We start from the raw sequence: 13,627 nt of genomic DNA, 5'->3' as shown, positions 1-13,627 counted from the left end.
CCTCACCTATCAAGAAGAGGAGATAGTATCTGCAGCTCCTGTCCTTGCTGCAGCCGGGGGAGCGGCTCCTCAAACTGGCAGGACCCAGGAGAACGCCCAGCCCCCCGGGGAAGGGGCACCCAGAGCTGGCACCCACGGCAGCACCCTCCCAGCACCGGCTGCCCTGACCCTTCTTCATCCTCTCTCCAGTCACGACGCTCAATCGCTTCCCAGCTAATTGCCTCCACTCATGTGTGCAAACTAACCGTTTACTGGAAAATGCCACGGAATGTTAATTTCATTCGGAATTGGGTAATTGCAAAGCACTTCCATTTTTTTATTATAGGAAATGAATAAGCATTGTATTAATAGCATCGTTTCCAACTCCAACCACAATCGGGGCCCCATCGATGGAGGCTGCAAGTTATTTGTCACCCCGTACTTTCCCTGCCTTTCTGCCTTCCTCCTTTCCCTTCCCCCGCCACGCTCCCAACTTCCCACGTCGATAATTAAGACAATGCAATATCATTATACACACATCGCAAAAGATCAAACACTTAAAAGCCGCAATCCAACAGCCCCCGCCTCTGCCTCACACCTTTGCCTTGCGAGCATCTTGCAAAAGCGGACGGGTCTCTGAGTGCCTTGGGCTGCCACCAGCTGGGCTCGACCTTCCCAGGAGCTGTTTCTGAAGAGGAAATCCTCAGCTCTTCTACGGGGCAAAGACTTTTCTAGCACACCCCTCCCCTGACACCTCCAGGGCACTGCAGATTGGGGTTGTTCAGCCTGGAGAAGAGAAGGCTCTGGGGAGACTTTATTGCGGCCTTTCAATAGTTAAAGAGGGTTTATAAGAAAAGATGGGGACAGAGTTTTTAGTAGGGCCTGTTGCAATAGGACAAGGGGTGGTAGTTTTAAATTAAAGTAGGGTAGATTCAGACTAGATATAAGGAAGAAATCTTTTACGATGAGGGTGGTGAAGCACTGGCCCAGGTTGCCCAGAGAGGTGGTCGATGCCCCATCCCTGGAAACATTCAAAATCAGATTGGACGGGGCTCTGAGCAACCTGATCTAGTTGAAGATGTCCCACTGCAGGGACATCTCACTGCAGGGGGGTTGGACTGGTGACCTTTAAAGGTCCCTTCCAACCCAAACTATTCTATGAGTCTATGATTCGTCCTTTTACCTCATTTGTCATTCTGCAAGCAAAAGCCTTTGGCCATGGGATGCTGCCCCAGCACCAAGAAGGTCCAAGGCCACAAGTGGCTCTGCTTCCCACCATCTCCACTGTAATAAACCCTTAACTTACCGTTTCTTATGAGACACACTAACTTTTTCACTTACACAGCAAGCAGAGAGGCATGGGGAAGGAAGGCAGACCCTCAGCAGCAGCTAATGCTCCTCAAGTTATAAGATAATGAAAAAGTTAAATAGGAACACTCTGTAGGAAGCTTCCCAATTTGGTGCTAAGGGGCAAACGAAGCGGCCCCGGCTAACGTTGCATGGAGGAGAGACATTGGCTCGAGAGCACAGCGCTGACCTCCAGCTCCCTCTCCCTACGGCACATCTCCTACAACTCCACAAATCCAGAGGAAAAACTGCCCCATGGAGCCAGCTGGGACAGAGACCCACCAAGGGGAGGGGAAAGCCTCATCCCCACCTGGCCGAGCAACCACCGCTGGGGGACAGAACCTGGTGCAGCAGCACTTCAGCATTTGTAAAGCACGTGTTTGCGAGTCCTGGCACCCCTAGGGATGGGCACGGGCAGGGCAGGGCTCCCGGAACAGCAACGGCCGGCAAATGTGGGTGGGAAATGTGGCACAGTGACCCCTCTCCAGTCTCAACCACCACCCAACTCCCTGCTCAGCAACGCAGAATGAATTTCTTAGCTGGAAATTAAATTCCCTTTGCCCAATAGGCAAGATACCTTTTCATGGTACCAGCAACTCAGTGCCACATGCCAGGGAGAACAAGGGAGCAAACCAGTTTCAAGCCACGTGGGCAAAGAAGTGAGGCTGAGCGCGGCCAGACACCGCAGGACCCGGTAGGTGAGTTGCAGCAAACGCTGTAACTCAGCGGGGCCGTCGGAAAGGATTGATTTGAAGCACCTTGTTAATAAGTTTCCTCTCCCGCTGGTCCTTTGGGTAGGTCACTGCCTAATGATAAATGGGGCTGGAAGGTGCCTGCAGACCTACAATCAGTGCAGGTGCCCAGCCTTGATCCATCTTCCTTAGGAGCCAGCTGACAAAACTAACTGTCTCGGTGCCGTGGCCAGGTAAAACACGACCGATAGGGAGAGGACATGCAAACAGAGCGAAGAGCTGGTGCTGCAGCTGCCCTCCCTGCTCCCCTCCCCGTAAGCTCGGGACAGACCGATGGGGAGAACATCCTGCGCACACAGACAGAGCCACAACACCGCTAAAAGCCAAGGTGAAGAAGTGCTGACCATCATGGTCCAAGACAAACCCATCGCTCTCATGCAGGTGACAGGATCTGAAGCAGCCTCAGCTCTGAGCCATGCATCCCACGGGCTGCCCGAGTTCATGAGCATCTATATATTTCCAGCAGAAATGGGGAACGTTGTGGGGCGGTTCTCCTTCATCCCAGACCCCACGCCCTCTTCTCCTCGTCAGCTTGACTTCAGAAACTGGTGGCAGGTTTTTGCTCCATGCTGAAACCATGGACAGACAGCCCTGGGCAGAGATGACACTCCCCCAGGTCCTCTACACTGCACACAAGGCAGCTGCAAGATGCAATGCAACACAAACTCAAGGGAGGACACTTGAGATCCCCAGGGTCTCCCATGGGGAATGAACAGCCACCATACTAAATTTTTTTTAGATTTTTGCATCAGGAAAAAAAAAGTAGTAAAAAAATCATCTCAAAACTAATCCTGGTCAACAACTGGCCTACAACCCAGCTATGCCTTAAATAATGTAGTGCTTTATCAAACATTCATAGTGATGCACAAAGTGATGAACAACACACGCCTAGCATTTATATAAATATAGTTCCTGATGGCTTGTTTTTCTTGGACAGCCAAAACTTCACAGCTTATCTTCTGTGAGCTCGTGATTTCGCCTGGATGAAAAGCACTTTGGACACCTGGGGAATCAGGGCTACTGCACACAAAGCTGCCATGACATCTCCACCAGGCATCAGCAACGCCACAAAACCCAACAAAAACCCATGTTAAAAGAGCTGCTGCTGACTTGAGGAGCCACAAGTCACCCAGCTGTGGCTGGGAGAAGGGAAGACTATTTCTTCTCACATGGGTTGTTGTGCAGTGTCAGGGCAAGACTAGCCCAAGCCTTGCAAAGCAGCAATAAATCAGTGGGAAACCGCCATCCCTTTGGGATGCTCATCAAAATGCTGGAATATTAAAGCACCTCTCTTCTCTTCCATTCACTATGGCACCATCAGAAGCTGCTTTTCTGTCTGCTTCTTCCCTCTGTCTCACGAAATTAGTGAGTGGGGATATAGCAACGGTGAAGGGAGGGGAGAGAAACAACAAAACCACACCAGGAAATCCAACCTACCAGTCTTCCCTCAACAGTGGGCCAGGAAGAGCTCCAACCAGCCTGAGAGATATTTAAGCCTTAATTAGTCATGAAGCACATGCCATCACAGCACATCCCTTGGTGAGGGGGGTGCAGGACCAGAGGAGGCCACCAGCGCCCAGGAGCTTCCCTATCCCCTCTGACCTGCTGCTGGAGGCAGGAGGCACGGTGGATGTGCGTCCCATTGCGCAGACCTCCTGGGCACGCTCCTGCGCATCTGTGGTGCTGCCTTCGGCCAGTTTTTTGGGAGGTGGAGGGTATCCTGCAGGACCACCAGGCCAAGAGACTACTGTTCCCTCCCAACACATTGATGGGGACAACCCAAATTTGGGATGGGGGCAACCAGTTCAGTGTGGAGTGATCAAAACAAACCTAAAACACCAGCCTGGCAGCTCTCTGTCCAGAGCTCAAAAGACAATTGATATATTAATTATGACTGTGTTTATATCTCTAGAAAGCAAAGCTTTTTGCTGGCAGGTGTGGACATTTTAAAATCAACATAAAAGTCAGCTGGCATCACTATAGAACTGAAGGGCCCAATGGCATATCCGTTGTAACCTCTGCAACTGGGGCCCCATGTCTCTTCATTAATGCACTCAAGCCAGTTGGAATTAAGCATGTTGGACACAAAGACACATTTAATTTATCTAATAACTACAGACACTAGCTAAGCACATGCTTAAATGTCTTCCTGAATTGGGACCTGATTCCTGTCCTGTTGGGCTTCATGTTTTTTAGTATTTTTTTAAAGCTGAAATTTGCAGCCCGTTTTTTCAGCCAGGAATAGCGGACTGCAAAAAACACTTTCCCTGGGCAGGCTATGTGAATATACATTTTCAAAGGTCTTTGTAAATTACGCAAGGAGTTGACGGGGATTAAAGCTGGGAAAAGCTGATCACGTACAAAGAGGGTCATGATCCCATCAGGTCACTGGAAAGAAGACAGAGCCCCAAGACACATCAGATGCCAGCCTGATGTACTGTCCCGTTTTAGCTTCCAGCGCCAGCAAACGTTAAGCCATCATTTTATTTATTAAAGGCTCAGAAAGCCTCTGGTTAATGCTCGATTCAGGGTGGCACTGCATCTGCCTACCCGAGCGAGCGGCAGCTGCCGGCAGCAGCTCCCAGCCCCAGAACGGCGGCGCGGGCACCAGGGACGGCACAGCCCTGCTGGCAGCCAGCCACGAGCCCAGCTGGGTGCAGATGTCCCCCCGAGGATGCTGGGCTGCCGGCTCAGGGATGGCAACACCAGCATGGTCATGTCGCTCCCGTTGCCCGTGGGCTCTCCCTTCTGCATCACGGAGGAGAACACCACCGCCCTGCCCATTGCGAGGGCACCGCCTCTGACTCGCACCATGTCTTTAAATCTCACCTGCAGGACACTGCAGAGCACATATATTTGCAACTAATAGCAACTCTAGGCCACAGCTTAACTACCTGCCCTCCTCTTCCACATCTCAGCCCCCAAAATGCCCCTTTCCCCAGCCCTGCCCCCAGGACCTCAGGCCAGAGCCCTGCCTTAACCCTCCCCTAGAGGAGTCTTCACCCGGAGGTGAAGTTGGTGACTGAGATGTGGCCACCAGAAAAGCTGCTCCAGGGCTGGTGGGTGGCACAGGAAGCTCCCCGTCCTCATCACCAGGACCCTCCCCCTGCCTGCCCTTCGCCATTATCTCAAACCTAAGCTATTTGCCTCCCCCGGCCAAAAACCCTTCTCCCGCAGTTCTCCCAGACTGCATCACCCAGAGCCATTTGGCTGGGAGGCTGCTGGGACCACAACCCCTTACATTAGAAGTTCTCAACGTTTCCTTGTGCTGCCTGGCTTGGCTCCCCTCTCCAACCCACAGAGGACTGGACCATTAAGTGACATGACCAGGGTTAACCAAAGCAACCAGCGGCAGAGCAAAGCTGGTTCTACGTCTCCAGGTTCACTCCCGGTGCCAGACCATCTTTCGGGCATCCTCAAAAGCCTCTCGCTATCACTACAGAGAAAAGCATCCATGGATTAAGTAAGAGAAACTTCAGGGGTTTACCTAAGTTAACACAGCAGGTGAGAAGAAAGTCCAGGAGATATGAATTCAAGATGACTGTACAACCACACCTTTGATATGCCTACGGTATTAATCATTGGTATCATTGGTAATAAGTCCTGTCTCCTGTCTAGACTTGGAGGCCATACCGAGACTGCAGAGTCTGTGAAGCCAGCACAAAGGCCTGCTTGAAAAGTTCTTTTCTTTTTTTTTTTTTAACATGAAAGAAACTGAGAAAATAAAGATGGGTCCTTTGTTGCAGGACTGGAATTGCAGATACTCGATTTTCAAGTCTAACATCTATTTTCTCCTCAGTTTTCACTGGGCAGAAGTTCTGCTTCCCACTGACCCTTACGAGATTTGGTTTGTCAAAATCTTCTGGCTGGGCAACTTGTGGGTAAGCCCATATTCAGGCTTAGCTGGACCTTTATATGCTTTCACTTACTAACTCCATCTCTGTGCACGCAACGTGTCCCTCCTGGGGTCGTAGCGGTGCTGCCTGCGATGGACTGGGGGCCAAAGCCCCTCAAACAGCACTTGATGGACAGAAGCAAAGTGCTCCTGCTGCTGTAGGATGAAACCGTGTCAGTGAAGATCAGAGCCAGGTATATTAAAAGATAAAAGCAAGTTAGGAATTCCCAAAGGGCTGGAGCTTGAGGCCATCTGCTTGAGAAAGGCAGGAGAGCAGAAATCATCAGAAGCATAGAATGAAAACTACCCAGAGAAGTAAGGACCGAGGCAGAGAGGACAGGAACATCACCTGCATGAATTTACCGAAATCCCCTTAATCGCAGAGCGCTGTGTACACACAGGGCCTGGGTTCGGACACGGGGACTAGGTTCGGACACGGGGGCCTCCCCAGCAAAGACAGGCCCCAGAATCCGCACCCCACACCAGCAGAACCCCCGTGGCACCACACACACCCACGGGGCACGAAGCCCCTGGAGACTTTCTAATTTCTAGAGAGAACCCAAAACCACGAGGAGATGGCAGGGTCCCCTTTCCACACCAGAACAAAGGGATCCTTTTGGCTAATTAGGACTGTCTGGCTATTGCCTCCTTCCTCGCTCCATTTCATTTTATTATATTAATAAAAAAAAAGACTACTTTTCTTTTTCAACTGCCTCGGATTTTTCTTCTAAATTCATCTGGGCTCTGTGCAATGTCACCAGGTCAGCTTGTGCTCCTGCTGCAATTCTAATTTTGTCAGCTTTCCATTTTCTAGGGAGTTGGGGGATTTTTCTTTCTTTCTTCCCTCTCCCCCCCAAGTCAAAAATTATTTTGCATAACAGTAATAATGTTAATGGCCTAGCACAGCGCATCCAGATTACGACTGCAGCTAGGGAGAAATAAACATCTCATCTTTGCCCTGCTGTTTATCTACCCACAGCAGAGCCTGGTATCAGGTCAGAACCTGTAATTTCATTAACTTTATCACTCAGACGCGCTTGTTGCTCCATGTCATTATTCAGCACATTGCTCCCATGCTTTGTTTGCGCTGGGCTTCACTTCAGATGCTCCGGCACCGCGTGGGAGCAGCCCTCCCATCCGCATCGCTGCAGAGTGCTGCCCGAGACTTGGGAGGGAAGTTTGGCGCGCTGATCCATGCTCCGCTTGCCCGTGATTTGCAAAACACACATTTGTGCTGCTCGACCTCCTGGGCTGGGATTTCTCTCCCATTTTGCGCGGCTGTGCACAGCAGTCATCCAGTGCAATTCCCTGCCTGGCCTGGTACATCCAGAAGCTCCATGAGGGGAATAAAAAAACCCCACACTCTTCCTCATGGAAAGGGCAATGGAGCCCAACAGCCGCGCAGCACAGGGTGCATGAATCCCAAATGATGGGAAGTGCCCGCCTCCGGCACGACCTGGCACCTGCAAATCCATCGCTGCCCGGCACGTGGGGGAAAGCAAGCAGCGCAGGCAGGTGGAGGGTGAGCCAAAATGCTCCATCTTCATCGGATTTGCCATCCCTGGTAATTAATGCTGCGAAGTGACACTTGAAAGAGCCTCTAGTGACAGCGTCAGCGATGATACTGTTTGGAGCCTGCTGACAAGTCCCAGCTGATGCCTTATCACGACGCAGCTACACTGCAGGAGCAGCAAGGAGAGCTTTCCCCTTGCGTGCTGATGGAGCCCCCGGTACACGGGCACAGCTCCTTGCCTGGTCCCGGTGATCGCACCAAAACCTGGCAGCTCCAGCCAGGCAGCTGGGCACCAGGGGGAAGGCCGACCCTGTCCTCAAGCTAGGGCCATGCTCCAGCTGCGTTTGCCTTCATTCATCCATCTTCAATCCACCTACAAAACCATGCTCGAGCAGAACTCATTTCCAGCCCCTGGGGAGCTCCAGGTCCATGGCGTCTGCTCGCACCAACTGCAGAGTGTCCCCACCCCACCTGCCCCATCCCCAGGGAATCCCGGCTGCATCTGCTGCTTGCGGGCAGGGCAAAGCGCCCATGTGTGCGGCACGTCCAACGCCTCCCGGACCGTCACGTTTCCAATGCGTGTGCAAACCAGGTCAGAGCGCAAAGCCCACGGCACGTACATTTATAGTTCTAGTCTATAAATCCTATATCTGAACTACAGCCACCTCACCCTAGGTGATCCAGGCTCTGGCCAGCTTCAGCAGAGAACAGCACCGAGCACATACCGTAGCCTGACTCCTCGAGCAAAGCCACATCCATCTGGGGAGAAACACAGAGTGAACTGGCACGGTTTGGAAGGATGAGACCAGGCGAGACACAAACCTGCCTTGACCCACGGTGCAAAGCCCGACGGCATCACGAGCTGAACTGGTGGGAGCACTTGTGAACATATCCCTCGGCCTGCGGCAGCCCTGGCCCTGCAGGCGGCTTCCAGCCCTGGCTTGGGGGGGGTTTCAGTCAGCGTAAGAAGTTCTTTATTGCCAATTCCTGAAGCCCTCGGATAGTTTAATATTCTGCCCTAGATCTTGTTTACTATTATGTTTTGAAGAGGACTGAAATGCAGTTACTGCTGTCTTCCCCACTCATACAACTTTAAATAATTTATAGAAAAGCAAAACAAAGAGGAGAATATGAAAGAATAAAAAAAGGTAGCTCAGTTACGATATATGAAGGCTTTCATTTGTTCATTCTCACTGAAGCAGAGGGTTAGGGAACACCGTGGGCTGGTGACAGCCCACCGTACACAAAGGGGGATGCCAACAGGGATGCTCAGATCAGCACTAGAGGATGGCAGATGGACTCCTGGGCACCTCCATGTTTGTCTGAGAAGAAACACAGCCTCAGCCACCACTTATGACTGTTGCGGGTGCAGGGATCTGCTTTCCAGACAGGATGCATCACCTGGGCTCTCCCTGGCTGCAGTGCTCAGAGCCGCACGTTCCTCCACAGAGCTGAGAAGAGTCCCTGTCCCCATCCCCGTCCCCCAGCACTGCCACCATGGGTGCTCCCGCAGGGACCGCTTGGCCTTTATGGAAATCCCACATGCTCACGGGAGGAAGGGCAGGACAGTCCAGCATCACCCCAGGAGGCCCCTCCCTGCACAGAGGGAGCTGGAGCATCCCTTCCTCGCTCCTGCTGGAGTCACTCAGCAATTAGCACTAATGTACTTTGCTTTTGTTTATTCAAATGCATTTTACTGTGCATTGCAGGTGAACAACATTAAATGGCTTCTAATGACATTTCAATAAGCAGAAGTGGGTGTTGCAGCTTCTAAGAGACTTTAAAAATGCAGACAACCAAGTGTGCATTAGCCTTGGGAACCCCGGGGAAAGAGCCGCTCTTCTCCGTGCAGGAGAAACATCCCCTCGAGTCACGCAGTTGTACCGCGCGGCCCACGTCCCTCCGTCGCTGCGCAGGCAGGGGGGCAGCACCCGGACCCTGCCTGGCCCCCTCGGCCACGGCTCTCCAAGTGCAGAGAGCACACGGTTCGGCAGCGCGAGTTTTGTTTTTAGTTAAGAGAACAACTAAACAGAGAGCAGCCAGTCTAGACTGCTTCGTTTAGGCTCTGGCACTGGCCGCCTCCTGGAGCTCCTGAGTGCCTTTCAGCAGTGCACTGAGACACCGCCAGCACCCATCGCCCGCGGCTGGGTCTCTCCTCTCCCAGGAGAAGCCGCACAGGCTGATAGCAGGAAAGGCACCTGCCCAGCTGCTCAGCCCGCAGGACCCGCTGCCAACCCTGCCTGCGCAGGCTTCCCTCTGCTCCCACACACCTGGTACACCCAGCAACGGGTACCGTCGCGTACACCGTGACCGCAGAGGACTCTGCCTGTCCTGTTGTATCCAGTCTCTGGCTACTTGCTGTGCCAATGTTAGACTGCTTTCCCCAGAGGGACCCCACCACTACTATCTTTCTGAGCCGGGCAGAGCTTTGGAGAGGAGGAGCCCCAAAGTGACCTTAGCTCCTCCAAATCCCAGCCCAGCACCTTCAGGGAAGGCACAAAGCACCCGCAGCACCTCGCCTGCTCAGGAACGGCACCCCAGCCCAGCTCTCACTGTCCAGCTCCCTGCAGCTACTACCCCGGGATTTATACTTCATAACAGCAACATAAACCTATGTTATACCCTACAAGCACCGTAGGGACAGGCAGGTCGTACAACAGCCAGCAGCCAGAACCCACACGTGAAACTGCACAGGCTTCTTTTTAATCTGACCCACAGATACTCTAAATACCCGCCATGCCATCTATAACAGGACCAAACACCACAGGTGGGAAACAGCTCACATTCAGGGTCTGCGTCCATCCATCAGATCCACGTGGATTCAGCTCTGCGGTTCTTGCCGCAATGAGAGTTTTCAGATCTGCCATTTCCAACTCCGCACAGAGCTCCTGTGTGCTTGCCTTAAATCTACGGCCCTGATGGCTTTGTTTGCAGATGACTACAGGATCATTCGTCTGATTGCTCAGAGAATAAAGCACCGGGGATATTTTGCTGCTTGTAGAAAATAGAGCTTTACGGAGCAGTTCTTGGAGGAGCACCAAGGTTCAGCAGGCTGGTGGTGCCCTGGCGCACCAACACGTTCGCTCGCTAGAACTGATGCTCTACTTGACAGCAATGAAATGAACATTTCTGCCACCTAGAGAGCAAAGACTGGCCTGATTGATGGCCATGTGCACTCACCCACAGCCACAAGTCAGGATGAATCCCAGCATTCCCATCCTGTTGAGGAGACAGGAGCTCCAGTGCTTCTGGAGCAGCGGGAAGGTCTCCTCCCTGCTGTCCCGTGCAAGGCGCTGCACAAGCCCGTGGCAAAAAAGCAGCTCCCCTCCCTGGGACAATGCCAGATCTGCTCCCCCCAGCCAGGCATCCCCAACCCACCAGGGGTTCAACAGCAGACTCTGCCATTGCAAGGATGAGATACACCACCAAGCCCGAAGGCAGAGCCATCGGCTTCCCATCCCACCACGCCAGGCAGGCTCATGCTGGAAACAGGAGACTGGTTTTGGAAGAGAACACTGATGAAGGAGGCAGATCAAATCCTATGAACCCACCCCTCTGTGGAGCACCCAAGCACACAGCTCACGCGCCCCTGTGGCACTTAAACCACCAGCAAAGCACAGTCAGGGAGCGCTGCGAGACCAGGGGACCTGGTCCTCAGGGCTGACAGTGACAGCTGAGTGCTCACAGCTACTGTGCCTCAACTTCCCTAGCATCATTCAAAGGTGATTCCCCTCTCGGGAAGGGCAGCTTCAGCACGTGGTCTGCAAACCACCTTGTAGATGACACCTGAGGACCAAAGCCTAGAGAGCCAAGCACTAGCCACAGGGGCTATGCATGGATGAGCCACCCTCTCCAGGCGAACCGCGCATCACAGACACCCCGGTGAAGGACAGGGAGAGGGAAAAGAGGAGAGAGAAGAGCCACGAACCTTTCTTCTCGTAGTCAGGCTTCTCCTCCCCACCCCGGCCCAGGCTCTCCAGCGTCTGCGTCACCTGGCTGCCAAACTCATCCTCCCTGGTGCTGGGCTCTGCCCTCCGCGGCATCTCCTCCTCCTCCTCGTCCTCGTAGTCATCCAGGATGGGGGTCTCGCGGATGGGCACCCCGATGACCGAGTTGTGGGCCTGGAGGCGCGAGTTGCGGAAGCTCTCGCGGGCCTGGGGGCCCAGCAGCACCGAGGGGATGTAGTGGATCTCGTGGGTGGCCTCCGTGCTGGCGCTCTTCTGGGGGATGCGGCGGCGCTTGTGCCAGCGCCGCTGGGCGTACAGAGCCACTGTGAAGACCAAGAGGAGCAGGAGCAGCGCGATCAGCCCACCCTGCAGGAGAGCAAAGGGCACGGGTCAGGAGATGCACGGGTCACAGGGATGGGTCAGGAGACACTGCGGCCAGCATCTGTAGACCCTCTCCCTCTTCCACCCCCAGAGCACCCTTTCATCAGTGCTCCACGAACCGCACACCGGTGGGTTCATGGAGCTGCCACCTCTGCAGCAGGATATCACAGGCAGGAGCAGTAGGATGCTGGAGGTGGCCTTCGGCCAGGGACAGCACAGTGACAGCCCCAGCTCAGCTCTGCCCAAGTTATTCTGCCCACCCTCCTGGTGACTTTGTTCTTACCACGCACCCTTGGGTCCCCCCAAGCCCCCCGACATGCCCAGGGGCTGAGGTGGGCAAGCTCCCCCTCCCGCCCTGCACGGGGAGATGGGAAAGGAGGCAATCGCATCCCACCGCTGAGGAGAAAGAAACCTCATTAAAACCACCCAGCCACTGACACCGGAGCAGTAAAGCCTCAGCAGAGACACACAACATTTCACATAAATGATGGTGCAACAAACTGCACCATGCAACTGCCACTCCCCAGGGCACGGTTACCCCAGCTCCATCATTTCTGGTTGTGACTTGCCTATGGTTTCAGCGAGACTTCAGGTGCAGACCTGGGGGCACAGCACAACATTTTCCAGACCAAAACCTTCTCTGCAAAGCTCTCCTCTTCCTCCACCTCCAAATTTTATTTACCACAGCTCCCAACCACCGTACCATTAAAAAAAAAAAAAAAAACAAAAAAACCAAAAAACCAAAACACATAAAACACCACACCAAACTTTACCAAAAAAAATAAACTTCCTAAATATCCATATGTCTGTGGAAGTGGCATCTCCTCCCAAGGGAGCTGGTCTAGGAAGCACTGAAGTGAGCACCAGCCCTGCTCCTGGCTGCTGTGGAGGTTACAGGCGCTCAGCCCTGTGCAGGCAGGAGCTGTGCATGTGCCAGCTTCCACCCTCTTAATCTCCGCAGTGTTGGAGAAATTTTATCCCGTGGCAGATGAGCGAAGCAGGGCATGTAAATCCAGAGCGGCGTGAGCAATGGGGGCTTTACAGCATGACGTGGAACAGCCAAGGCAGGGCCGGCGTTTCTTTGGCACAGGGGATGCCACAGCCCAGAACTTTACTGAGCGTGCAAAAACAAAGCAGAGACATTCAAATATTTCATCTGCATTCGATACAAAGCTCCATGCGGTACCCAGAGCGCGGCTCCGACTCATAAACAGGATCATCTATAAAGAGGCAGCACTGAAAATTGCAGCTCACAGGATGAGTTAGCTGGGGGAGAGGCCTCAGGAGCAGAAGCAGAGGAGAGATGCTTCCCTGGCCACTCTGGCACCACAATGCGCTGCAGAGAGGAGCCCAGCCTCGTGTCTCTCTTCAGGACCCCTCCACCTCTCCCCCCAAACTGGCAGTAATGGGAGAAGGGCTCAGGGATTCATGAGGATATTGCTCAGCTTGACTTCCCCAATTTAGGTGACATGCACCATCAAGAAAGGCGGTTTGGTTTAGCATCCAGGAGATGCTCGGGGATCTCCGTGTGGAAGGGCAGGGCTTGCTGATCCAACCAGGTTCGTGCCCCGCAGTACCTGAAGCACCAGCGGGATGAGAACCCTACCTGGCCGTCCACACTCATAACAATGCGGACATGACTACCGGGAACAGCCTCCTCCAAGGCTGCACAGCCAAGCCCCCGAGCTGCCCAGCTGGACGTCGCTCGTGCCTGGGTGCTCTCTGCAACTGCAAAGCGGGTGCAGAGAAGAGCACCCCACACCCACAGGGACGCGGGCACGATTCCTCCCTGGAAAAGCACAACTGGAGACAA

The 13,627-nt window shown here is 53.5% G+C and overlaps 1 protein-coding gene across 2 annotated transcripts in view; it reads right to left on the bottom strand.

Annotated features, from left to right (window-relative positions):
* Positions 1-13,627, bottom strand: part of ASTN2 (astrotactin 2) — a 358,900-nt gene that overhangs the window by 254,945 nt on the left and 90,328 nt on the right. For both annotated transcript variants that reach the window (XM_064469222.1, XM_064469223.1), the window contains one exon: positions 11,415-11,799. In XM_064469222.1, the coding sequence (XP_064325292.1) occupies positions 11,415-11,799 (385 nt within the window). The remainder of the gene's footprint in view (positions 1-11,414; positions 11,800-13,627) is intronic.

The sequence above is a fragment of the Phalacrocorax carbo genome, chromosome 18 (assembly GCF_963921805.1).
Source record: "Phalacrocorax carbo chromosome 18, bPhaCar2.1, whole genome shotgun sequence".
Lineage (NCBI taxonomy): Eukaryota > Metazoa > Chordata > Aves > Suliformes > Phalacrocoracidae > Phalacrocorax > Phalacrocorax carbo.
This window is presented reverse-complemented; position numbering and strand designations above follow the sequence as displayed.